Below are 27822 nucleotides of genomic sequence, written 5' to 3'. Positions count from 1 at the left end.
TGCCGAAGACAGCGATATACAAGAGCAGCAAGACGACTATGCTTTGGTTTTGAGCTCCGCTAGTCGTAGGTAATTTATTAATCAGTTTTGTTTATCCAATAAAATGCGCTGAAGTACTTCGTGCGAGACTACAGCTCAATGCGTACTCACAATTCATATCCTCAAGTCATAATTTTAGCTTTGGAAAATCTTTTCCGGTCGCAGTAAAAATTACAGATGATTTAAAATGTCCCTGATTCTCTCTCATTTTTCAGGAGCAATTAGTGGTGATCAAAAATGTATGCTTCAATCATCCGTGTATATTATTTGGGTTTGCTTTGCTGAGCACAGGCTTTTAGTTTTTTTTATATTCGTCTTTGCTTATACTTATTATGTATTTCCCCGCATTGGAAACTGAATCTCGCCCATCCCTTCGCGATCCGTGCGTACGACACGCAATCACACGCGGGGCGGTGGGCCGCCGTAAAATAACGTGACCTCTGGTGGGAGCCCTTGGAATCCTCTCGGGAAGGGCGGGCAGCCGGTGGTCGGAGGGCCTCCTTCTCTGCAGGGAGGATGGAGAGAAAAAACCTGGGCAAAAGAAAGAGGGAGGAGGTTGAAAAATAACCGCGTGCGATGTCGGTTCTTATTGAAATAAAAAGAGGTGAAACAAAAGCGAGAGAGAGAAATGGGAAGAGTCCGTGCTGTTGGCCAAATAATAAATCCGCCTTATCCAGCGAGTCCATCCGCCACGCTGCGTGTCTCCTGCTCCCTATCCCGCTGCGCCAACCCCCTTCCCCCACTTCTTTCTCTCCCTGCCTTATCGGACAGGTCCTACCCTCCCCCCCAACGCCGCATGCCACCTCTTCACTGCCTTTTTTTCCTCTCGTACACCCTACACCTCACATCTTGCCATTGCTTCAATATGCCTAAAACCATGGACCTTACCTTCATCAATGACGCATCACTCGCGCTCAAATTGTCGTATTTAGCTCATTCCCATCATGCAATTCTAGTTCAGCAATAATGCGATCGTATGGAAAATTTCAGTTAGTACCGAGTAAAGATTTTGGAGTTCACCAGAGTTAATTCATTTTTCTAGTTACTCCCGATTACTCACCCTAAATACAAGACTGACTCGTTGAGCGTGCAGTATTGAACGTCAAACCGTGACTAATATCCGTGTTCGTCAAGACAGTTTAACACTAATAAAATATAAAACACTTTCCTAAGCTATATACAGATCTCACTCATTATCCAACTATACTGGTTTCTTTTCCGCAATCTTTATGTACAATGATCATGGTATATGGCACCTACTCTGGTATTCATGTACCAAGGGCAACGTTATGTGAATGGCAAGGTTTTTGCTCTTAAAAGGCGTGAAATGGAACGCGGTATATTTCATTATGGGTGAGATCGCTAATTTCAGACTGTACAGCCGGGGAGTTTCTATTGCGACGTAATAAATTTGAAGAATTTAAGGTAAATGATGGCAATACAGTATAATCACGGCGTGTGTTGAGTGAATGACAACCTGCAAATTGATACGTTATGCATGCATGTCTTACTTCGACACCATTACTATTGGCTCGCAAATAGTATATCCCATTTACTTGTTATTTTCGTCATCACTGTATCTGTATTTTATTCTCATCTAGTGGCCCTCCAAGAATGAATCAATCTTACTGAGGAACTTTGGCTTTCGCTAGGCGGTTAGTTAATTGGGCATTTCGTTAGAAATCCCTTACAAGTATTAGTAAAATTTGCCTTGATTTTGTTCATTGTTCGCACTTATTTTTCACTAGTGTACTCATGTTTTTATGAAAAAATGACAGTGCTATTTTGGATTAGCATCAAGAATATATTTTTCTACTGAATTTTTTATCCGGTATACAGATGGGTATCCAGAAGCTCTCATTTATTGCCTGTCGTACGTGACCTGATCTTCGAATCATTTTCCGTTGTTGCCCTCGCGGCCTCTATGGACATTGTTGTAACTGCTGTACGTCTTAATTTCCATCATTTCTGTTTGTGTTAGTTTGAAAAAAAATCCCCTCCACGATGTCATCGCTCATTAATCTTAATGAGTGAAAAACTTGTTTCCCCGATGAATCAAATAAATCAAATTAGCTCCTTTAGACCACGTCAGAGTGTGAAAAAACGGGGCGCACGTCATATTAATAACCTTATTAATTATTTCGTTTCTTTCTTTTCTCTCTCGCCAACAGATCCGAATCAATGTGCTGGACAAGAACGACAGCCCGCCTTCGTTCAGGGACACGCCGATTGAGTACACAGTGTCGGAGGACCTGTCAGCCGGCCAGGCGGTAGCCACGCTCCGAGCCACCGATCCGGACACCTTGGGAACCCTGACGTACACCCTTGTAGCGAGCGAGGGAGGGGACGAGTCGAGGTTCGAACTGGACGCGAACACGGGTGTACTTCGGCTCAAGGAAGCGCTGGACCGCGAGGAGAGGGACACGTACCGGCTGGTGGTGAGGGCGTCCGACGGCATCCAGAACACCGATGCCGACGTCACAATCAAGGTAAGTCCACATCCCTCTCTATTACCCACTAGACAGAGAGGCGGCTAATTTTCAAAAGAGGATTGACAATTAATATATTAGAGTAAAAGACGAAATTATTTTTCTTCGACCTTATGCAGAGAAGAGACTGTCATAAAATGCTCTTTGGGATATTTTCGATTCCTTGCATAGGCATAAAACATTCTAATAAATAGCATATTGGTATACAATACAGAAAAAAGATAAATAAATACAATGACGGAATTAGCTCCTAAATTTTATCAAAGAACATTTAAATCGATCACCTTAAAATCATTGCAGCAAATTTCAATGTTTGTCACTCTGTAAACAAATGTGAGGAATTCTGTTTACTTATCCACATTCATAATGCAGAGTGAGTTATGCTCTTTATGGCTTCATTATTGATCGCAGCCCTTTTTCAAGAAGCTGTTATGTAAAATGTATTTGGGAAAGAAATGAAAGCAGTAAATTATGCTAAAAATCGATTTAACTGGAATAAAGCGTCTTTTTCTCTGGAATCCGTAGTCACTTAAATATTTAAGAATTTATTTTCTAATTTAAGCTATTATTTCCATGAATGTGAAATGGCATATAAATTATTCCAATGAGTATTAATCACCATAGCATCGTTGAAGCTAACCGTAGTGCATAAGTATTTGTAATGAACAAGGAAAGAGAAATTAATAAAAATGCACATATGCAAACCAAAACTTAACATACTTCATAAAAATTAGTTTGAGCGACAGCAGGAAGCTCACCTGATAAAGCATAAACAGAATTTGATGACCAACCAGCAATTATTACAGTATACACCCCTAAACTAGCACAGTAAAAAAAGTAATAACCCAAAATTGAAATAAAATATAAACCAAAATAAAATATTCTGTTTTATACGATATAAATATCGTAACTGGTCGCAAGTCATGCTAATAGCACGGGAAAGTATGAATCATTGTCATTCCATCATGAGCTTCCAAGAAGTCAATCCACCAATCATCAATTTCTATCCGCATTAGATTCATGCCATTGTAAGATCAGCAGCAGGAGCCAGAGGAGGTGGAGTGAGTGAAGTTTGGAGATATGGTATGAGTGAGCGGGCTAGTGGATTTGGAGAGAGAGGATAAGTCGAGAGACCTCAATCACTGTCAAACGAACGCAGGGAATGAAAAGGAGGGGGAGGGGGAGAACGGGAGGTGGACATCCATCCCACGCGCTTCGGGAGACCGGAGGAACACGCCGTCGCTGCGGGATTTTTCGGAACACAAGAAGAGTCTGGGCGAAAAAATAGGAAGAGTACAAGAATTAACTTTTAATGTTTATCTTGCAGAGGATGGCATGTTGGGATGGATCAAATCTTCCTTCAGCTGTGCTCATCTCAGCAAATCGCCGTTCAGCTTACGTCTCCCGTCTAAGGAGCTTTTAAGCAGATGTACCTACTTCTTTCTGTTCCGTGTGCTGTAATTCAAGGGTCAAACTTCTGGACGTCTTGAACTAAGAATTTTTTTATCAGCCGTATCTTTCACAAACCATATTTGAGAATTTATCGCACCTGCCCCTCCGTTACATTTTTGCGTATCTCTGAATATTTTTGATGTAGTTATTTCATTTTATTATTACTCTGATCCATTCCTTGCTAGATATATCATGGTATAGGGTTAGGATAAAAAAGCTTCAAAGTGAATTAAAGAATGGATTTCTCTTCGTGGAATTCATTGTGTTTCGTGAGGGAAGCACTAATGGTAGCATTTACTGCTGGTTTAATCCTTTTATGTGTCAGTTGGTAAAATGCCTCGAACCGTGCCGATTTTCGAAATAATAGGGTGGTTTCCTATTATTTTTTTATTGCCTATATCGGAATATTATTACTCCTGGAGTACGTATTTCACGCTTTTAGATTTTTAAATGACGATATCTATTTTTCACGATTAAATGAAAAGTGAAAATTTTCAAGCGCGCGAAACCGCGACGGGTAAGGAAATCTCTCCGTGTGACGTATTTCTGGTTCCCCCTCCCGCCTTGTGAGGTGACCTTGATCGAGGCTCTGAGCGCTGATAGGACGCAGGGTGCTAGCGGGTAGCTGAGTGCCTTGCTGGATGGTAGCGCTTGGCTTAAAAAAGGTTAATTAATACCTTATCAAACGAAGAAAACTTTCCGACCTTAGCCAGTTTTAATGTGTGATTATTATGAGATGTTTCCCTGAGCTCTGTGCCTCATGCATGCATTGGTAACCTCAGACGATGCATAACTCCTATCCTCTCGTGTAGAAACTAGGTCCCTGTGACGTCACGTGGAGTGGCATCGCATGGGCGCCAATCTGGCCCTTTTCAAATGAGGATAAAAATGGACCATTGCCATTCGTCTAAACCGGTATTTCTAAAACGAAATAATTTGTATATTATGAATACAGTAATGGTGGGTAACAAATCGCAATCAATGCCTTTCGGTTTCTTTGATGAAGGAAACTACCCTATTGTAGCCTCAGGAATTTGGAAATACTCAAGGAGAGGTGGTGAGCTTTTGTATGTGCATAAAACTAATCCTTGTGGTTGCGAACTTCGAATTGCCATGAGAGCGTAACGTATCATATTTTGAAGTACATTAGAAAATTTTGCGAATGTGCTTACCATATATAATTGTTTATTTATGCACGATCGTAAGAAGAAATCAATAATTCAATTCTAACATGCTTTTTACTTCTATAAAATATATATTCTATTGGGCTTTACAAGTTTAGTTGACATATTCATCTATGTTTATATCATCTATATTATTGATAGGATTGAGGTCTTCCGAATACATTTGGTGCGAAGTTTTCTGCTGCGAATTTTTTACTCATAAATGCATACGCACTTTGTAAAATCTAGTCATTAAGTCTAAAAGTCACCCCAATTTTACTGGAAAACTGAGAGTTTATTTTTTTCGATGCTAAAAAGAAAAAAATAAATAATTTAGGTCGGGCTGCGGGCACAACTCACCAGCGCATTTGTCTATATTCCTCGAGATTAAAATTAATTATCTCGGCGCAATAAATAACCTTCTCTATTGGAGAGGGAAATGTTACCGAGAAATGCCCATCAACGAATGCCATTCTCGAAATTTCAAATTGGGAGCATTGCTCTCCCGGGTCCGCCCAGGCCGCGTTTAATTATTCCTCTTCATAAACGCGGGGCGAACGACACCGGGTCGAGGATAATTTATTTATTCGAAGCAATGCAATAAATCATGAAGGGACTCCCGTCATAAAAACGTAAACTCTGTCGGGCTGTCGACGAATATAAACACGCTGCCCCGGAGTTGCCGTGTGCCCACAAAAATCGTCCCGCTCGCTCTATCATCCCGCGTGGCCGTCCTTCCCACTGTTTGCATTGCGTCTTGTGTTGTGTGCGCAGGCGTGGCGTTTTATGCGTGCGATTTTTTTTGTCGCCTTTTTACTCCTTTCAAAAGGATTCGAGCGAAGGGGTCTAGTGGGTTGGGGTGGCGGTTATGCTCTCTCTCGCTGGCTGGCGGGCGGGTGGCGTTTACGGCCTCGTGCACCGGCTGACGTCGCTTCGTCGTCGGAATAGTGCGCGCTTTTGCCGCCTCCTCCTCCTTCACCTACCTACCTTCCTTCCGCCCCGTGTCTCAAAAGCCAGTTCTCCTCGCCCGTCAAGGCTCACTGTAAAGCTTCGTGCAATGGCATTACAATGCCTTTGAAATCTTGATTTCTTGCTTCGAGACCCACACGCCACGTATAGGGTGAGAAATATGCCTTATTCACGTGTTCCGGAGAGGACGTGGTGGATTTTATATCATGCTTGTTTATGGGTGTTTTTTTTCGGTGAATCTGCACGTGGTCAAGTTCGAGAATCGGCATGGAGCCCATCATGTTAGAGGATATCGTGGTATTTTGGGTGTTCCAATTCGGAACTACCCGGTAACGAACGTGAAGATTCGAAAAATAAGTTCAGAAATATTCCTGACTGGAATGGATGCATATCTTCGAGCGATAGCGTGAAAATGCCTTTAAAATCTTGATTCCTCTTCCCTAGACCCACGTCTTTGGTGAGAAATACGCCTCATACCCATGTTTCGGAGCGAGCGTCGATGATTTTAAGTATATAATGCATTTTTACGCATGATTGTTTCTGTGAAGCCGTAGGCTCGAGTGGGAAATGGGCAGAAGTTTGATCACAATAAGAGATGCCATGGTCATCAGAGTGATCCGAGATTTGTGTTAATAAGCGCATTGGAATATTATCTTAACGTAAATATATTTATGGATGATGTTTTCGGTGAACCCGTACTTGCCTTCATTGGTAAAATGCTTTAAGGTTGATCGAGATAAAGTACACCGTGGTTATTAGGGTGTTCCAGTTCCCAAGTGCGCGATAACTTACGAGAAATTTCCAATTATTGGTAAATTAAAAATTTTTCTCGAGGAAGTACCTGTAATGATTCGTGGTGTTGGTATTAAACTGCCTTTGCAATCTCGATTTCGCGCTTTAAGACTCAGCTACTTATGTAATGGCTAATACGCTTTTTTCTAAGGAAAATCGAATAAATTCTGAGTATGGGTTGTATGAGATATTGGGAATATTTGGAGGCTTTAATTTTGTGACTAATATATTTCACTTGTGGTCATCGGTGACTCTAAGTATAGCTCATTTGAGTTGATTTTTCTAATAGAAACTCAGGAAGAGCTGAGTGAACATTCGAGTGGCTTGCTTCTCGAGCATTAGGCGATGTAAGAGGAGTTGATGTTGCTTCGCCCAAACATCACTAGCTCCTCCGAAGAATAGCTGTACACGATTTCCTATCAATTCTCCTTTTAGTTTGCGTTGTTGGCTGTGCTTAAAGAGTATGAGCATCAACATGGACTTTTTTATCTTACATTATTTCAGTTATTTAATCCATTCACTTAAATCGTCGACTGATAAAAAATCTGAAGTAGATGTGGATTCTAATCTGAATCAAGTAACCTATAGTTAAGCTCGCGGAACCCTCATGGCGAAGGTTTTCTCTTAAATTCATACAATGCCACGTAAATTACGGATACAGCGAGCGCTTTATGCTTCTATTCAGGTCACGTACGGGTCTTGAAAAACACAAACCCATATAAATCATTCTAATCCACTATCTTCTTAGCTTATCTTCCTTTTTGAGCGCAATTCTAGGCCAAAGGTAAGATGAGAGGAGGAGATTGAAAGTTCGCAAGATTTAGAGCGCCATCTACCTAGAAAATACGGCGAAAAGAATTTCAATCACGATTTTGGTGGAGATTTCCTCAAACGCTGTATGTTTTGCAAGTGGCTGTTCCCAGAGTTATAGATAAATCTTACGGAAAGGCAAAACTTTTTAATATTTATTTTCGCTGATGCCTCCGTATTTGTCTTGAAATTTCTGAAAACTTTCTGTCAGTGGTGTTCCTACCTTTTTAGTGACGGATAATTCAACGGTGATATTGTGGACTATGTTTCATGGGCTAGGCAATCGGTACTATCCTTGCTATCCACTATCTTGCTATGCGTTTCCTTTATAGAGGAGAATTTGTGCAGCACCCAATTCATCTGCATCAGTATTCAACAGCCACCCACTTTTTGTATGCCAATAAATACTTACAGAAACTTTTTTCTAACATTAAAGCAAAACAGTAAAAAACGGAATGCAGTGCGAAGTATTTTTCATATCTATATTTAGCTCCCTAATGGGTTAAAAAGAACCATTCGATCAATTGTAATTAAGCCTCCAATTGTAAATCGTTGAAATGTAATCGCAGAATATTAAAATCTTGCATTAAAAACAATTAAATTAAACCGAATGAGAGAAGAAGCACTTAAAAAATCGAAACTACACGTTTTATAAACACCTCCCGGTTCAATTACGGATCTCCACTATAATATCAGTCTTATTTACTGAAGATTTAATTATGGCATTCATAGAATTGTAATGAAGGAATAAAAGTTTCCAAAAAGAAGTAACCAGCGTAACAAGCTTGAATGTATAGCACGTAATTTATGAGTTGGGGTCCGTGGCAGCGGAGAAACTAGGACCGAGGGTGGCGATGGTTTCTGGTGTGTCCACAATTAGCATTCGGAGCGTGGGCGTCCCTTGGCTCGCTCCCTCGTCTTCCTCATCGAGTTGTCCTTGGCGTGCAGAGATTTCCTCCCGAGTGATCGATTGTCGTCTCTCGCGAAGGGAAGAAGCGTTACTTGTCTTTTTGAGAGACTTACGGCGTGACAAAGGAAACACTCGGCTAGTAAACTCGATTTGTGAGAACTGCACATGGACAGGGTGCTAGGTAATGGCTAACGTACACCAGAAATCAACTTACGAAAGGCTAATGTGACCATCATGATAGTAGTGTACTCAGTAGAGGTTTCGGTAAAGAATCCTGTATATTGTGATTTAAATTGTAGTCTTAATTATTTGTAAGCATATTCACGCTTCTTTACACATGGGTAGGTATGTATTTCATAGAAGTGAACGAAATAATGTCGAAATGCTGAGTTACATACTATTAACCAAAGCTCTTAACTTTATATGATAATAATAGGGCCTGGATTTCACGGATTGAGCAACTAAAACCTTGAGAAAGATCGTGTTACTAAAAAAAACTGCCTTGAAATAAAGACTATATCCATCAAAATTCGAATTTGTAATTGCCAAAAACGAGATTAGTGCAAGGTAAATTAGTCCAAAGAGCGAAGTTCAGCCGCCAATAAGTGAGAAAAAGTGGCAGATTAGCTATAATCATGATTCCCACTGAAATACTTATTCTGCTCATTATATCTTGTGGTCATACGAGTATATTGGTGCACTTCGAGAGATCAACTCATCATATATTGTGGTCATACTTCGAGTGATCAGGGCATTGATTTTTCAAACTATTCTACACGCCTGGTTATTTTTTTTAGTATTAACCAACTATTATTCTCGCAACCATTGCATTGCATTCTTTGTTCGTCACGGCCTTTGTAGAAATCCTTACGGATGCACCTGCGATTTTATCAGGCTTGGAAACGCTATATTAAAGAAAGAAACATAATTATTTAATCAATGTATTTATTTTATTTGCTATTTAAAGGATCAGATTGTAAATGCACGGGAAACGAGATCACTCAATCGGTCCGCTGGAAGAGAAACTTAAAACTCTAGCAAATCCATGACTCTTCTCCAGTTTGATGATATGATTCTACGTAAATATTTGAGGAATCTCGCAGCCCTTCTCATTATTCACCATTGTATGTTATCAAATTAACGCAGTGTTTTATGTTAGGGTAATCATAGTTTCACCATGATACTTGTGTTCATTCGGAGGTCCTGGCGTGATCCACTCATGATTATCAGGAGTGGCGGATATCCAATTTATACTAGATAGAATGGTAAATTTTTTTCCAACCCCCACTGCTTACGGAATTTTAACCCCCTCTCTTTTAACCCCCCGCCCCATTGTCCCTATCCTGGATTCACCACTGATTGTCAGTGCACGCTTGATAGAGGTTTGCTTGAAGAGTTCGTATTCCTTTCATATTGTGCGTCATTTAAACAACCTCGTCCGTGGTAAAATTTTCTATCGGTTGATGAAATCTTTTTCCGTCGATATGTAAGTGCTTAGCCATGATAGCATCAAATATGTTATTTGTGTTCGAATGAGAATTATTAGGTTCAGCCTTATAGTCCTGTGATCTGTTAAGAAATAATACCTCATGCAATTGACAATAAAAGCAATGGAAATAAGAGAGTGGATGCGATAGGTAGATTGGGAAGCTTCAGAGAACGCACTGAAGAGAAAAGAGAATAAAAAACTAAAGCTCCAGAAGAAAGCGGAGATAGGGAGATTAGTGGAAAAATTCCCTCCAAGGAATTTCTGGTTGTTCTCCGCAAAACTCTCGCCGAAAGGGAATTTCCCTTATCTCTCTCTCCTCGCATAGTTGAGGATCCTCTAACATTTCCACACCCAGTCCATAGCGACCAACGCGCTCGCATAGCAAAAATGAAAGAAAAGGCTCGGGGAAACATGCGAGACGTGGGCGGATGCATGATGAAAGGGAGGAATCATCTCTGCTCGAGAGTTGCTTTGTACCTCCCATGAGCCAAGGCTTTCCCACCGTGCCTACGTAATGCGCGGTGTATATATGTACCCAATTTCATATCGCTGAATGATTCATGGGATTGCATAATTTGGAATTTATTTTTAAAATAAGTTGTCGAATTCATCTCGTTGAATTTAAGGCCTATCTCTTGAAAAAAAAATTTATTCATGGATTAAAAAATTTTCGTAAGCATTTTTATTTTTCGAATTCCTTCATAATATCCCAGTAAGAGCGAAATACTATTTACACATCGATCTAATAATCATTTGCAATGTAGACTACCCTTGAATAAGTATAAATCGCCTCTCCTATCCTTAATTTTTGTTATTTCGACATCTTTATATGTCTTTTTGAACATTTTATGCTGTGCATTTTTACTTGTCTTCGAGTTAGTGGCGTATATTCTGATAGCGACATTAATGTACATATATATTTCAATCGTGCTGGAAATCGCAGAATTCAATCCATTTCTCGAACGTTTGGTATAAAAAATTGCTTACGTAATTCTCTTTTGAAGTCTAATAAATAGAATTTTTCACTTTTGTTAATCTCAGCTGCGTAAAAGCGCAAGAGGTCTTAGGGGTGTGATCATTTGAAGGGAACCCAAATTATCTTTAAAAGTAAACTTCTTCGTCCTTTCTTCTTCTTTATTCTTCCCTCCGTGTTTGTGTAGGGCCTTGAGATAATGGTCACCAGACAGCTCGGTGGGAAATAGCTCTGGAAGTAGGCCTAAACAATTGCGCAATTTTAACTCACCAAATATTTATGTGAAGCAATCTCTCTATTGACATTGGTCCGTACCTATCAAGTGTGCGATGATTCGTAGAAGCATTATATGAAATGTATATATCGCTTCGCTATATCGCAATCTCCGGCAGGCAAAGCATTCGAAGTCAGAGGTTGTCCGGCGATCCGGCGATAGGGCAAACTCGCGGTCAATGTGTAAAAGTTTCTGTAGTTTAAATAGGTTGCGTTTTCGGCCTTAAATTATTATTAATTTTGGTTCCGAATGGCATCAGCCATCCAGGGTTAAAACTTCGTGGCGCGATCTTTCTCCACACCACGAATATTAGGATTAGGAACTACTAATGAGGATCCTCAAGTCGGCGTCTAAATGTGTTGTCACCCACTGCGCGTTTAAATGGGTTTACAAAAGTCGCCACTCGAGTCGCTAATGGACAAAGTGATCCGAGTTTCATGGGGAAATAAGATTAATTATAGGGTTTAAACCGAAATTTACATTAATGGTAATGTGACTTATCTAATTCATAACCCTTCAATGCTATTCCTCGCATTTTCAAAGACCAGACAGCAAAATATTAGAAAAAAGTGGATCACATTGATCTCATTACCGCGTCGCGGACAGTTTTGAAAGCCGATTAAAATGCGACCGAAGTAGCAACAGAAATGATCCTTCTATGGGATGGAATCGGGCCTCATCCATGCAGTCCCTATGGTCCTTGCATTCGAGTATCGCACTTCCCGAGAATGGGCGGACCGCGTCGGGCGAAGGGGATACGACCTTCGGAGGGGTCGGCCGAGGGAGCGAGCGTCGCCGCGGCCCATCATCGGATTGCAGGCGAGTCGCGCGGATAACGAGGTGGGGCGGAGTGCGTATACCTACGCTGCACCGGCGGAGAGAGGAAGGGGGATGGAGGGAGGAAGGAAAGAGGTCGGGCCAAGAGTGAATGGATCGTTAGAGGAGGGACGTCTGCGAAGTGATAATTGGAAACATTCATTCATTCATATCACCCTTTGGCGTTCCCTCTCCGAGTCATCATTTGGGGCTATCAGGTTCGAATCCAGTGAAAGTAAAGTGGCCTTGACCAGATTAATGCAATGAGAGTTTGAATCAGTTCGAAAGGTCGTCTTGAAAGTGATAATTGGTAAAAACAATTGATACGTAACACTGCACGTACGTTCCTTTTTTGGGATCCTGTTCTTAGCTTCTCCAGTGAAAGTGTCTGGCCTTGACCACATTTTTAATTGGGTGTTTCAATCAGTTCAAAAGGTCTTCTGGAAAGTGATATTGTAATATCCATTCATACGTATCACCCTTATCGTTCATTTTGGGATTCCTTCTCGGATCATCGCTTACATCTCTCCGATCCGAATAAGTTGAAAGCCTCTCACCTCTACAAGATCAAACTAGCGTGTTTGAATCTGTATTAAAGGTCTTTTGGAAATTTATTTCTGGTTATATTGATTAATATTTATATTTCACTTCGGGCTCCTTATCGGATTCGGCATGTTAGACCATCATGTTCAAAGCCAGTGAAACCCTTTTGCCTAGACCAGATTAAACTAGTCTGTTTGAAGTAGTGGAAGAGGGCATTTAGAATTCGACAATTGATATCATTCAGTTATTCATGCCACTTATGGCGTTTCTTTTGGAATTATTTATCTTCTGTTACTCGGTTCGAATCCAGTGAAAGCGCCTAACCTTTATTTTATTAAACCAGGGCCTATGAACCATGCGAAAAGGGAGTTATGTCTGGAGAATGATAATGGATGACGTCCATTAATACGTATCACTATTCATGGAGCTTTTTTCGTTTAAGCAGAATTAGCAAAAGCCCTTGACCTTGTACTGATGCAACCTTGGTGTTTGAATCAGGTCAGAAGTAGAGAATTATAATGTAGTAAATTAAAATAGAACTCTAACGTTTAGGTCGACGAGTAAGTGAGTAGTCTTCGTTTCCAGTTGTTCTCGGAATGAATGAGTTTTTTTCATGTTCTAGAACTGTGAATTTTCATCGTGCCGATATTTTTTATGAGTGGTATAATGCACAGTTGTGATAAAATAGACATTTCAGTTATTTAAATTGAAATATTTTATCAGCTATGATTTTTCTTTCGATATTATGAACCTTTTTCAAATAAGGGGAATTATAGAACCATTAATATAGTTTCTTCAAATGTAGCAATAGCCTACCTGTAATATCTATTACTTTTTTAATAATGTGAATAGTTTGAATCGCAGGTAAATGCTTCTACGACTAATGGTTTCAATTATTCAGTTCTTTTCTTAATTGCTAAAGGGAGCAAAATATTATTCATCTTCTTTTATCTTGCCGTTTGAAATGGAAGACTTTCATGCCGCCCCTTATCCCTTAAAAATAGCTATAAATACGATCATTAAGTCGCTTTGCCATATATTTTAAGTGATGATTGACATTCGATGAGGTTAAGGAATTCGAGTAATGAAATGCCAGGAATTACGGCCGTATTCGGATATAAATATTGAAGTAGTGAGACAATTGGAATTGACAGAACTTGGAAAATAAATAGCGGCTTCCGAGAGCGAGAAGTCACCGATGGTACACTTGGAGTCATGAGTGGAAGCTAAGTAGTGGTGAGAGGAAGAAGGGAAGGGGGAGGTTCCGAGATCACCCGCGTTGAAAATATATTCCAGATGCATTAGACTGTTTGCGCGTGTTTTTATTATCTCTCCCCGGACAGATTCCAAATTGAAATAATCCTCATTATGGCGACTTCCCGCGAGAGTTTATTCTGTGCGAGCAATCTTCTTGCCATTGGCTTTTTGAGTGCTTTTGAGCGCGTCAAGTGGGCTGGCATCTGAAGGCGGGTTATATGAGCACGCGGCAGTTCAGAAGTGAGCTTCGACTTCAACTGGTCGAGACTAGTATTCAAATTTTTATCGTTAGTACTCAGTTATCAGGTGCCCAACCGCCTGACAGGGAGTTTAGAACTCTGTGCTTGCCCTTTTATTGCACTGAAATTACGCCGTCGTGAATTTCTCTTTCTTTTTTTGGAATGTTGGTGCTATTTTATCCTTTTGTTTAATGAGTGGAGAATTCAGGAAATTAGAATTCGAGAGGAATCTCATTTATTGCTTTCTTGTACCGCAATTCTTAATGATCCATGAAGTTCTTTGCGGTTTTATGAGCGCAAATTCCTCGTGAAATGCAATTATATTTGTGTACCTTTTAATAATTTGGCTAAACATTCGAGATTATTTTTTTCCGCTAATGGTTTTCTATACACAGGAGAACATTTAAATGTTTTTAGTTATTGAAATAAAATTAGGCCATCTTTTGTGGAGAATATTATCTGAATTTTAGCAGTCATTTTCCAGAATAGTTTTACCATATGATGTTTGTTATTTAATAAAGGTACACTTATATTCCTATTTAAGTTTTTTACAATCCTTCCTTCATTTCCGTCTTTTTATTTACACAATTTTTGTATACGCATTGGTATACAAGTACGTACTCTATGTATCTTCCTGTATTGATATATTTGCCAAATTCTTATCTGGTTATAAGTTATGAAGACAGATATTGACCTACACCAGCTATTTTATTGATTCCTCCTTATTCTATTTTTCATGTAAAAATCTGATTTTTGTTTCCTTAAAAAAATTCTTGAATGCGCGCGAAAAGTCATTTTCTAATAAAGCGATGAAGCTCTTAGTGTCGCGGTATTGCAGCATAGTATGCAGCTGTGCATTATTCGCTTCTCGTGCATTAATTAAGTCTCCCACTCTTGGGTGCAACACTCGGTACTCGGAAAGCATATTTCCGCGCTATATCTCTCTTACATACGCTTCGAAAATGATCGCAAATTCCTTAAATGTCTTCTTCCTCCAGAGGCGGACTCGGCTCTGGGCTATTAAAACGTAATTTTATGATCAATTCTGGGATATAAGCGTGCCATTTTTGTCTCTGTAGTCGTACCTAATAACTCAGGAATGCCTTTTCTCTAGCAGTCAATGTCGAGCACCCATTTACTTATGCAGATATGAGCGTGGCAGCGCAATGGAAACTTGAAATGGACCTCCAAGTGTTAAACACATTTTTGGAAGGACGCATTGCTGCATTTGTCTATTGAATACTTTATATGCTCTTTTAGCTCTTGTTTGAACTCCAGAACTTGTTTAGCTCTATTTGAACCTATTTTTACACTTAAAAAACCAGTTACGATTGGGCTAACTTATAATCCACTCTTTTTATAGGACGCGTTGAGGGTATTTTCTCCTTCTATCACATCTTCGTTTCATATTTTATTTGTTGACAGTTTTGCTCTTGTTTTCTCTTACGTAAGTTTGCAATTCATAAATATATTCATTTGCTGTAATTAATTTGTCGGTATTGAATGAAAAATTCGTGTCAACATAGGACTACTAAAACTGTCGGGGAGTTAGTCTCTGATTGTGTATGCTGTATTTTTTTGACGGTTTTGTACGGTGTCTATACGAGTTCACAAGTCGTGTGCTTTAAACATATTATGGAGGGCTATCCAGTAGAACTCTTGAAATAACGGAAAAGAGATTGTGGGAAAATTGTGTTCTTAGTTTTCTTTTAGACTTCCGAACCCTATGAGACATTCAAATAAGTCAAGCAGATTGGGTGCATCAGAATGAGCTTATTCTCTTAATATTTTCATTTTTCCCGGGGGTTGCTTTGCTCACAGGCGCCTCGGGCTTGCATTCGGGTCAGCTGAGTCAGCTTCAACTTGTTTCAGCCTGGTCAATCCACTTCTGTATTCATGAACGAAGAGTGAAAACGATACGAAGACCTTTCATCTTTTGACGGTTATCGGTTAAAATAGGTAATTCCATCGTATATGACGTTACAGCATGACTCTAAAGCCTTTTAAGACTTCCAGTAGAAAACGGCTAAAGATATTTTGAAATTTCTACATTAATGGCATTGTCTGACTTGACCCTTAGCCGGTCAACCTATCGGAAGTGTATTTCAAGATTTAGTCACCTTGTTATGTGTATGTAACTATGGGATTACTCAGCATCCGTAACGTGTCGGAGATGACTCAACTAACCCGGATGTTAACCCGAGAGGTCCATGCATTGTTTGCTGCGTTGCCTGGTTGACGAGCGGCATTTCTCTAATGGTTTCTTTGAGTCCGCTTAGTTTTAGCGTGATCGCCTTGTTTGGTCGCGTTCGCTCATCTATCCTCGAGGCTTCTTCGTCCGTGGTGCTTGCGCTATGCACCCAGGCAGTGCAGTGAGTCCACGTATTCCGATGCACGCGCTCCTCGAGTGCGCCCTTACTCCCCCTTTGAGTTTATTGAACCTTTGACAATGCAACACACCCGCCGAGAGACATCGAAACGCAGCGCTCAAGGCGAACACATTCGTTTCTCAACGATGTACACGCATGGTTCCGTGCCTTCGCTCCAACCACCCTCCTCGGCTAGCCTTTTATTCCGCCAACACTCGTTTTTCGGGTTTCCTGCTGCATAAAGTTTTTTTTTTTAACCCCGAGTTCCGTTCTTCCTCCAGAGAACGTCGTCGTGAGGCGACTGAAGAAGATTGATGCATGTTTCTGGTTAAACGACTAACCATTGTTGTTGGTATTTTGAATAATAAATATAAATCACAACGCAACGTTTTCTTGCCACAGTTGTGTTTGCAGAGAATTATATTTTCCTCACAATACCTGAGTTATGGTTGTATTTTTCCGCATACCCAAGCGTAAAAGCATACCCAAATAGTTCACTTTGTAGTGCTTAGCGAGTTTAATAATGTGCACAACCGGTTTCAACGCTTACATTAATGAATCTGTTCGCAGTCTCGCGTACGGGTGCAAAGTTATATTCACTGATAATGAAACTCGCTGTGGAAAAATTATTTGACTTGAAAGCTGACTCTTCTGAAGTCCCCGATAGGCAGAAAGTCTTTTAATTACGCGTGTTATGCGAGTCGAATTGCTCTGCTTTTGCATGGAATCTACATACTTACATACAATATGAATATATGGAATATTATCTGCATACTAACCTTCTGTGAAGTTCACGCGTTGAGTTGCTCTTGCGACATTTTACTCTCCCATCGGCACCAGTACGGATACTCAAAATAATCATGATACGTGTGATTCCGTGACTTTTAGATGTTTCCCAAATTCTCCTTGCTAAATATAGTTATCCTTGCTTTTCTTTTGTAGAGTTTGTATATGTTTTATAAAGGAAAAACGAACTCAACATCATTAGTAACTTCTAGAGTACTAATTGACGTTTTCTAAAAAACAAATACCTCTGCCGAAGTTTTTTTGGCACCAATAAATGCCGTTTTGCTATATTCATGGTATAATTCGTAGTGATTTTTAAGTGAAATTTATGATTGAATTATTGAAATTTAATTTCCACATTCTAATTTATTGGAGACTCTCACACAATTCGTTCCACCACTGTGGTATCATTGATTATTATACTGTAGTATCAATGATTATGTAGATGTAGAAGTAGATAATACCGTGATGTGGTGAGACGAATTGTGTATGAGTCTCCAATCAATGATGTGATAATTATAACGTTTAACTCTTCAATTATGTATTTCCAACGTTTCCTTCAAGCAACATCTGGAGCAATCAATTATATTTTTACGGGAATTTAAGGCAGTACTCGTTAGCCTCCTCCAGAGATCCGAGTGTCTTCCTTAACCCCAGACAAAGACCCATTTTGTTTATGGGTGCACCTCAAGAGGCGGACCACGGAAGCCAAATGCATCTCTCGACCAAGCCACGCCCACGACTCACGTCTTGACGAGCGATGCGTAAGAGCGCACGCGTGATTTTTTTCACCGTCGAATATCTCCGTCGGGTAGACGCGTCAACCGCTATGGTCATTAGGGGACGCGCCGTGTGTAGGGCGAGGGGGGTGGGAGAGGGGGGAGAGGGGGAAGGACGGAAAGTGAGCCTGGAGTGGAAGGGGGAAGTGCGTGCAGTGGAGGCGTTCGGAAGGACCCGTCTCCTTTACACTTCCCTCCCACCTTGACCCACCCATTCCGCCTCGGATATTCGGGAGGGGGCGTTACATTAGTCGTCTGCCGTGGACTTGAGCTTTGACTCGATGTTGCAACTTCTGACTGAAGGACTTGCGAGTAAGGATGCAAATGAGTTATTTTTGGATTCTGCTCATGCGGCAAAGACGGAAACTCTGAAACTACCGCACCCCATCACATTTTCGTGGGAATCATAACCGCTTATTGGCTGATTCCATCGAATTAGTAGCTTAAATTGTGGCGGTGAATCTGAATATATCGAGTGAAGCTAGAAAAAATTCCCTGAGCCACTTAGAGAACTGATGCTCCTTAAATGCTTCACGGATAATTGTGCCCACGACCCTCTTTCTAATGGCCGAAAACTTAGGCAGGAAACATTGACTTGGCGGTTTATTTTTTATTTAAGTTTTGTATCATAGTCAAAATTTGTATTGTTACGGTACTGAAGCTACTTTTATCTGTCCTATGAATTCCATTTCTGTTTGATAAACGCAGGGTCAGAAAGTACCCCCACGTATTGAAGCGTAATGCAGGGGAAAATTCCAGTGTAAGATGCATAGGAGCGCGCTTAGGAGTCTACACCTTAAAAGATATCACAGTCGGCAAATTAATAGTATTGTCAAAATTAATGAGACACTACACTACTCTTGCAAGCTTGCATAAGGTTTCCTTACAACTCACTTTTGCTATCACTTCTTCATTTCATTTTCCAATTGTATATTTATACCGGTTGAGAAGTAAGAAGAGAGTGTGTATTGAAAAACTAATCAAACTTTTAAAAATATCCGGGGATTCCCTCCTCGGATACCCGATGACCTTTGGATATCACTAACCCTCCACCCACCATTACAGTCCACACTACAGTTCAATCCTAGAGACCTACAAAATCCTAAAAATCTGACCTTTGCTCTATTGGCTATGCGGCATTACGCAGGGATAATGTGTGTCCCCCACTGTACTACTCCCCCCCTCTATTTCTATCCGTCTTTGACTATCCCATCCCCCACCTCCCCTAGCATCCCAACGCCTAACGAAGGAAAGAACGGCTTTGGCCGGCAGAAGCACAGGCGACGGTGGCGGCGGGGGCTCTCCCTGTGCTCTGCCGAGGTGGTTGACCGAACGCGGCGTTCGAAGACCGGTCATGCGGCGGACGGAGGAGGGGTGGGGGAAGGGAGGGAAAGGGTTGGAGGGGAGGGACAGGATGGAGGGGGTGAGGGGGGGCAGTGGGTTGGCGGTGCCCGCTTGAGACACGGGGAAGTCGCGGGAGTGAATGTGAGTGTGTGTGTGTGAGTGGAGGAATATTTTTATACGAAAGGGAGAAATGGAGAGAGGAAAGGGAGGAAATTTGAAGAAAGGGGGGGGGAGATAATGGATGATGTGCATGTTTGGAGGGAGGAGAGAATATTCTGGTAGGTGCGCATACTAGCGGGTGACTCTCCGAGGGAAAAGGACTTCTTTTTTAGCTGGCGAAATTAGGGTGTCCTACATGTATGTACACACCTTGCGATTGCGAGAGTTCTTAGAGTTAGGATAGTTCCGTTAGGAACTTGTCATTAAATCTGCCATAATTTGAACTATCCTAGGAAAACCGTCTTTAATTCAAAGAAAGGCCGAAATAAAGATTAAATATTCTTGCGGTTATGCATACACATGTGTGATACGGAAACGAGTGGAGGTCTGGATTAGCTAGTGAAATTGGTATAATGCATAGGTATATGCAGGTGAATGAGAGGGAGATGAACGTCTTAATTAGTTGGCTAAATTAGGATTCCCCATAGATACATCTCCCAATGCGAAAATTATAGACTGTAGGGTTACTTTAGCAGGAACGTTAATGATTATTTCCTCCGGATTACTAACTAATATGAAAAAAAAACACTTTGCGGCAAAGCCCATCCAAACTTAAGCGATACGTATGATCAGTATAAATATTGTAGCAAATGGTATGATTTATGAAAATGACTAATGTCTCAGGACATACCTAAGATGCATTAACTCTGGACGAAAAATTATTTTTTCCTCAAATTCTGGGGCGCATCATGCTCCCAACAGTCATCGCATAGTGATACTCTCGACCTGAGAGAGCCGTAGTACTACAAGTTACATAGTAAAAGTGCGTTAAGTGAATTTTTAAGTAATTTTATTTATGAGGCCTTGTGTCGTTAGTCAATTAACCAAAACAATAAGATAAAGTGAGGAAGCATACGGTAGACACGTTTTTTTTAATGAAATAAGATACGAAAGTCTATACATTCAAAGGTTTAATAAACTAAATCTATACATCGTGTTTACGAAACAGTAATTGCACAGGTCAGTGTTGAGGGCCCGAGAAAGCAGGGAGCAGTAAGTATGGATCTGAGAACGGTAAATGGCGAAGGAATAGGTCAAGTGCAAGGTGAAGCATGACAGGAATGGAGAAATGAGGAAACGCCTCCTAGCAGAGAGAGATTGTCCCCTCATTCATATTTTTTATAGGTATAAGCGGGCAATGCGTCTTTGCAGCAAAAAATTAAATGCCGCGCAATTGGCGTCATAGTTGAATCCTGAGGAAATGAAAATACGGATACGCGTAGTCTGCGCATAGAATCGTTTTTTTAAAGACCTAGAGCTCCTAGTGCATAATGTGCACAAACGAAGAGGGGTATTAATTGGGGTCGGAGCAAACAATCCCATTGTATTTGTCCAATGGGTTTCGATTCAATGGTCAAGAAAGGTAAGGGTAGTACCAAAGATGGGTGATTGAGTAACAAGTGCTAAGCTTCTGGTTTAATTCCGTAATTCTATTTAATTAATAAGTTGTGGGTCAAGTTTTAGAAAAGCCTTAATTATATTATCCTCAAATTTTAGAATCAATTATAAATTGTAATTTTCTCAAAGCTTTTGGTACACTTTCATTTTATCGATTGTTGTCGGTAGTGATAAGCTCACACCAATTTGGCAAACTCTCTTCTGTGTTTTCTGCTTTACAAAGTCCTCAGTTTCGTTACTCCTAATGGCATAAAGATGCTGCTACAGGAGCAGGGAAACATTGGCTTCATAAATTTATGAATAAACACTAAACATAGTTGGTTGAAATTCTATCGCTAAGTAAAACTAACACTTGATTGAATCCTGTATTGATCTGGAAAATTTTTAATCCATCTCGAAATTATCTAAAACTCCGTAACAACAAGGATATTATGTCAGGGGAATGAAGAATGTGTCGCGGACCTTTAAACACATATTAGAAATGTAGGGTAATAGTGAAGGTCAATAATTTGGAAAGTGAACGAATGATATATTTCAGTCAAGTCTGTTATCCTTTCAATAATGTCTCAAGAAATTTTAAGAGGAAGAGTAGCACTGATTTGTTTTCTTAACTTTAATTTTCACGCAAAATTTGCACTTCTCTCTGAACGCTCTATTTGTTACACCGCATTACTTGTTTCAGCTGGTGATATCATCTTAATGTTTTCTTGGTGTATGCACTTGACCCTCGTCAACATTTCAGAGTATCTGAAGCATGAAAATATGATCCTAATATTTATTAAATGAGTTGAAAGTTTTATTTTTAAAGCAGTCAACGCCGACTCGCGATCACTTAGGAATTCGTCGTGAAATCAAAGAAGATAAATACGTTCGGGCGTGCAGGAGCGTTGCATCCTCTTAAGAATAATGTCAGGGAAAATCACAATTTTTGTCTGATCATTTCTTTTCCAAAATCTTGAAGAAACAATGAAGTGAGCACAGTTACCATTTTGGGTTCTAACCCTCTCTCTTGAGTTAGTCGTTGTCTCTCAGCCGTCCGTACACAGACGGCTTCTGCCGGTGAGAGTGCTCCAGGCAAGGTGCCGAGCGTGGCCAGGCGGTGACTCGGTCGTCACCACCGTTCCCCGCCCGTTCTTCTGCCGGCGAGTCCGATGGCCACTTGCCGGAGACACCCCTCAGTCCCACCCCTATTCTCCCTTTCGGATTTCGGGCCAGAAGGGGAGATGGAAACACCTGTGGTGATTTGAGGCGCGCCGGCCTCTCCACCTGCGAGATAGCCGTGATAAAGTCGCGAGGGTTCCCGAGAGCCTTCCTCTTCTTTTGGAGATTCTGGGCGGCAGGAAAGATTTCAGCTTTGCTCAGCTCTCGAAAAAATCTTATCAATCTGTTTTTGTTTCCTTCATGTGGCCCTCCAAAGGAATAATTCGGTATCTCCTTACCACCTTGTTCTTGGATTGGGGTACTATTTTCGTCGTGAATGGATAGTTTTCTCAAAATTATTGTTGCATTTATTTTAATCGATTGTTGGCGATGATTTGTTTTGAGGGTGAATTTAATTCGATGCGATCTGTAATAGCGTGAAGCAACTTTTAGTTAGTAGAAATAGCATATATTATCGCCCCGTTTCAACTACCTTATTCTTTGTTTTCCCTATTCAATGGAACTTGCTAGTTTAAATTACCACTCTGAGCCAATCGAATGGAGATAATTTTTTTTTTCAAAAATTTATTGCTGCGGGGTCAAATTTGTTCTTTGCCATACACTAAAACCAGGAATTCATACATGGATATTTGGCCATTTCACTCGAGTGTTCAATTTTTTCGAGTCTCGTTTCGTCCTACCATAAATTTTTCAATGAAATTGATTTTTAAAATTAATATTGGTTCGTATTATCAACTAGATTTACAGTTGCATACGACTTTTTCGGTTAATGAAGCCGTTCATGTCACGGAGAAAATTCTATTTCCGTACTCACCGTTCTCACGAGATCCCAGCTTTTAGAATTCCCCCTCCGCCTCGCGTTCCTAAGGGGCCGGTATTTCTCGACGCCCTTCGAGGTCCAAGTGTAACAATGTGCCCGGGAGAAGTGATGGAGATAAGCAATGGAAGAGTGCGGTGTGGGGAAGTGGCGAGCAGCAGGTCCGGTGAGAAGGAGCGGTATTGAGCGGGTGGGAGGAGATGGCCATGTCGAGGACGGGCTGGGGGTTATGTGAGGTTAAGCGAAGAGGTTGATGTAAGAGGAGATGACAACGGTGGGAGTTCGCCGAGGTGGAAGCACGCAAAGCCTTTTCCCTGAACGGGTGTGCTTACGAGCGCCGAATGGCCAATGAGCATCCCGCTCAAATTAAAGGTTAGAAAGGGTTCTCTCTCTCTCTCTCTCTCTCTCTCTCTCTCTCTCTCCGCGTGCCTTGCCCCCTGGGAATGGCTTCGCTAGAGTAGGCGGTGTGCCTTCCTTATCTCGACAGTCAGGCTTCGAATCTGGGAAAAGGCAGAGCATTTTTCGGTGCATTCCTGGTCCCTACAATCCAGTGCCATCAAGAAGGACGGCCGCTCGTGGAATACTACCAAACACCCCCATTTTCACATGAATGCAGATGTTGATTTCTCTTTAGACTTGCCTCATCTACCCGTCTTTCCATCATTGTTTCCTTATTTTTAAAAATTTACCCAAATCCTTAGCGTCTTGATCCTGCTATGCTAGGCTATGACTCCAACTCGGAATGAATTATATCATAGTTAGACTTTTCTGCTATACTATGTACTCATTTAGATAGATGATAGAAAAATATTTATTGTTCAGGAAAATATCAATGTAAACAAAATTATTATTTTTCCGTTGCAGGCACATCGATAATCACAAAAAAGATAAACTTTTCATTTTTTGACGTGTCTATGTGTAATTTTTTCCCATTTCGTAACATAACGAAACATAACAAATGCTTTTACTTATGCTTTTAAAAGGCAAGTGGAGTTACACGCCAAGCCGCATTTAGAAGTTCCACTAAGCGATACATTATTGATGAAAATGATGCATAGATATGACAGGTACAATCGGCAGGACAGCGTTTTCTTCGGGTATGGGTGGAGAATGTTTGAAGGTGTGACTTGGTAAAGGTATATCACATTTATAGTAAAACAATAAAAAAGATAGCAATGAATTGTTGATTTTTATGCTTTCCTCTAAGATAATACGTGGTGAGATATCAAACGATATATTTTCAAACCTGTACGATTGCTTTGTTAAAATCCTCATGCTCTATTAAAATTATCTCGTCATTGCATTTATGTGCAATGACGAGATAATTTTAATGTGAGGGGAGCTTACACTGCAAGTACATGAAGCAGGACAATCGCATTGGTCTTTAGATTATCAGTCATTACTGATCATTGAGAGATTTCCGTGGACATAAGCTGTATTCCTATTACGCCAAAATCGCGCCAATGTGGAACCAACGTTCTGCGTCCCCTACCCCGCATAGAATAGGTGATTGATGGATCATACCTTGTGGAAAATTCCGACGGTTTTAATACATATCGGATGCTGACCTGTGATCAATCAATCAGACAGCCGTTCCTCAAGAGTTCGACTCGGTCATATTTCCTCCTTTTGATATCCTCTTCCCCTAATCCACCCTTCCATTGCCATGGACTATCCTCATTAGGAAGACCTCAAGCTGTAGCTGCCATTCTGATGCCAGACGCTTATGATATTCCGGTTCGATATATATCCGGGTTATCAATGGTCGAAGTCACGTAGATATGAACAAGATCGATAGCTTTGGGCATCGCAAGTCAGGGGGTCACTCTTTTATTTCTCTCCGACGAAGGATAAGCAATAAATCCTTTGATCCTTCTTATTTTCGCCGACGTTCCACGCCAAGTAACCCTTGCGTCTATGCCCCGGCCGATCGGATCCCGGGACTCACTGAGGTTTTTTCCCTTTCCTCGCACTGGATGCCTTGGGTTCCTCTCCTCACTCCCTCAGCGTGATACAGCGAGGGTCCCTCGGATCTTTTCGGAACGCAAAGGCCGGCTTGTGTGGGAGGAGTGGCTGGATGACTATCAATCCGTCATCGGGGAGACCTGTCCCTTCATAAAGATTTCAATGATTTCATGGCTTCAACGTCTCCTTCATGGGTAACCTTGACCCCTACGCTTTTATCAAAAATCACTTACGTCTGACCTCACATGCTTGAGGAGTTGAGTGGAGATGTTTTTCGCTTCATTAGCCGGTTTATTGTAACTCGTAGAAGTTTGTCATTGAAATCTCCGTCCTGTGGGCGAAGTTCTTGTAATAGTGAAAGCAAGAAGAATTTGTAGGTGTCCACGAGCGAGCAAGCACTATTCGCAGTGTGGTATTCCATTTTAGAATACAGTCTCAGCATCGGTTTCCAATCCTGAGATTGCTTTGACGTAGCTTTCAAATCAACTTATCTTATCTTCTGATTTACATCCTTGTTCCATCCACTTGTTTCTAAGCATATAATACAAGACACTCCTTTGTCATTCAGCTCTTCAAAGAATCCTTTAATTATTGTCTTCATCAGGCCATTTCTTCTTATCATGCGGCCGTTTAAGTTATCCCGTCTTTTTCCAGCATTTTTGGATTATTGTTTAGTGAAGCAATAACTTTTTAAATCCAACGTCCATATTTACCCGTGGAAATTATAGGCAACCGCATGTTTTATCTCCTATCATGCCATTCCCTTCCGCCTCCTGCTTTAATTTCCGATATTTCAGAAGTAAACATAATAGGGGTTGTCCTTCTAAAACCTAACACCACCACGATTATTAATACTTGTAACTTGGGTCATGATTTTCATTTTTTTGGTTTATTGATTTTACGTCAAATATTTACAGTTTAGCATATAAAACTGTAACAGCAGTCTAGGTTTGGATATGTTAAATCACTGAGGGGTATTGAGCTAGTCGTTGCCATGGACCATGACAACGACTTGATAATAGGGAAGTTGGTTTTTGTGAACCCCAGCAAAGTTGTCTGTCCTTTAATGCATACTTTAATTGTGGTTTCATTTTAGGTTATATCCATTCTTGTGCTGAATACTGTCCTTATCATGGCGTGAATGTTCTAAATATAAACTAAAAGTCTATTTAAGCCGTGGACGACGTACTATTGTGTGCGATGATTCGTTTCGAGGCTTAATTTACTCGGGAAATACACAGTCACTCGTACTCTTAGAGAAAGAAACGTTCAGTAATAGAGTAAATATTTCCGAGCATATTCTGTGCTTAATCATCGTAGAAAACGATTTTCTTGCTTGCTATCCCATGACTGAGTAAAACGTCTTAGTCAGCACCGCCGTGGCTCGTGTCACTATTGAGAGGCTTATGATATCAGTTTACATGAGATCAGCGCAAAGCGCGCGCTCTCTTATGATTAAGTTGTTTCAATGGAGTAATGATGGCAAAAAAACACTTCAAATCCACTGCACTTAAGCTATCTAGTGTTGATGTCCTGATTTTGTTCTGGGAAGCATTTGTACGATACCGGATTGAATTGCTTCGTCACACTGCCAAGTGGGTCAGATGGTGCGGTGGGTGTTAGTAGCGAGTCATTTTAGGCGTGAACTAGTCGACTAGTGCGTCAAGTGGCTGGAAGAATTACGAAATTATTGCTATCTTAAATGTCAAGGTCACAAAGGAGCTTGAAGCTATGACCACCCCGCGGCGTATCCGAGGCAAGTCACATGGATATGATCGTTCATAAATGCAGGTTAGCACATTTCAAATGCAGCCAAGAAATTCCACTACCGCAAATCATTCACCTCCAATGGAAGTAAGTTCACATTGGTATCAAATATTATGAACGTGTATACTATTTTTCTCCATAAATTCACTCTTAATCAAAAGTTCATTCTACTTTTATTAATTACTCCATTTTCTTCTGGAAAAATGCTGGAAGAAAACCACAATGTCACCCAATTTTTAGACAGCTTAGTTATTATTTTTTTGGTCTGATTCCCTACACCGTCGCAAGTTCTTCTTGCTGATTATTAACTAGTAAGGAGTCAGTTCTAAATTTTCTCAATCCTGTCTGCTTCGTATTTTGGGAACAAATTTTTTTTCATATGATCCTCTTATATGCGTTTTACATTTGAGATAAGGGAATAAAGTAACTTTAAGGGAGTAAAATAACTTTTGAATAAAATTCTCTCGGATCCACTCTGCGAGCCACAAGCAGTGATGGCGCAGCAAATCCGGTGAAGAATCCTAGAGAATTCCAGTCACTTTGTGTGCAGAGAAAGCACAAGATATTGTTCGGCAAAACTTGTTACATCGGCATGAGTTGCAAAAAATATCTGGAAAATCTATCTAAAAAATATCTACCTAATACTTGCTGCTGGGTAAAACTTGTCTGAAATGGGCCCATTAAGAGACACCCTTCCGTTGGTCCTCAGTGGAGTGGGAGCTCTATTTCGTTTTTTACTTTAAGGTAAACGGCCGTCGGTTATCCGGGCTTGGTTGTAGGACTTTGCCTCTTTTAACATATTCCCGAGTCATTCACGAAATATGCTACGTGATCCACTACCTAGCAAGTGTGCTCCATTACGGATATAATGTGTATAACTCCTGGAGGACGCAGGAGTTAATCGCTTATCTCCCATTTCAAACTTAGAGGGATGGATCGACTTTTCAGCCATCGATATTGATAAACAGCGGAAGATGGGTAGCCGCTGGGATGGGAATTTTT

At 40.7% G+C, this 27822-nt stretch overlaps 1 protein-coding gene across 1 annotated transcript in view; it reads left to right on the top strand.

The window, feature by feature from the left end:
• The window catches only part of LOC124157874 (cadherin-related tumor suppressor), a 571438-nt gene that overhangs the window by 355019 nt on the left and 188597 nt on the right, over nt 1-27822 (top strand). Inside the window, exon 2 of the mRNA XM_046532937.1 lies at nt 2211-2528. Coding sequence (XP_046388893.1) covers nt 2211-2528 — 318 coding nt within the window. The remainder of the gene's footprint in view (nt 1-2210; nt 2529-27822) is intronic.

The sequence above is a fragment of the Ischnura elegans genome, chromosome 4, assembly GCF_921293095.1.
Source record: "Ischnura elegans chromosome 4, ioIscEleg1.1, whole genome shotgun sequence".
Classification (NCBI taxonomy): Eukaryota; Metazoa; Arthropoda; class Insecta; order Odonata; family Coenagrionidae; genus Ischnura; species Ischnura elegans.
The sequence above is the reverse complement of the archived record's forward strand: the minus strand, read 5'-3'. Positions and strand labels throughout refer to the sequence as shown.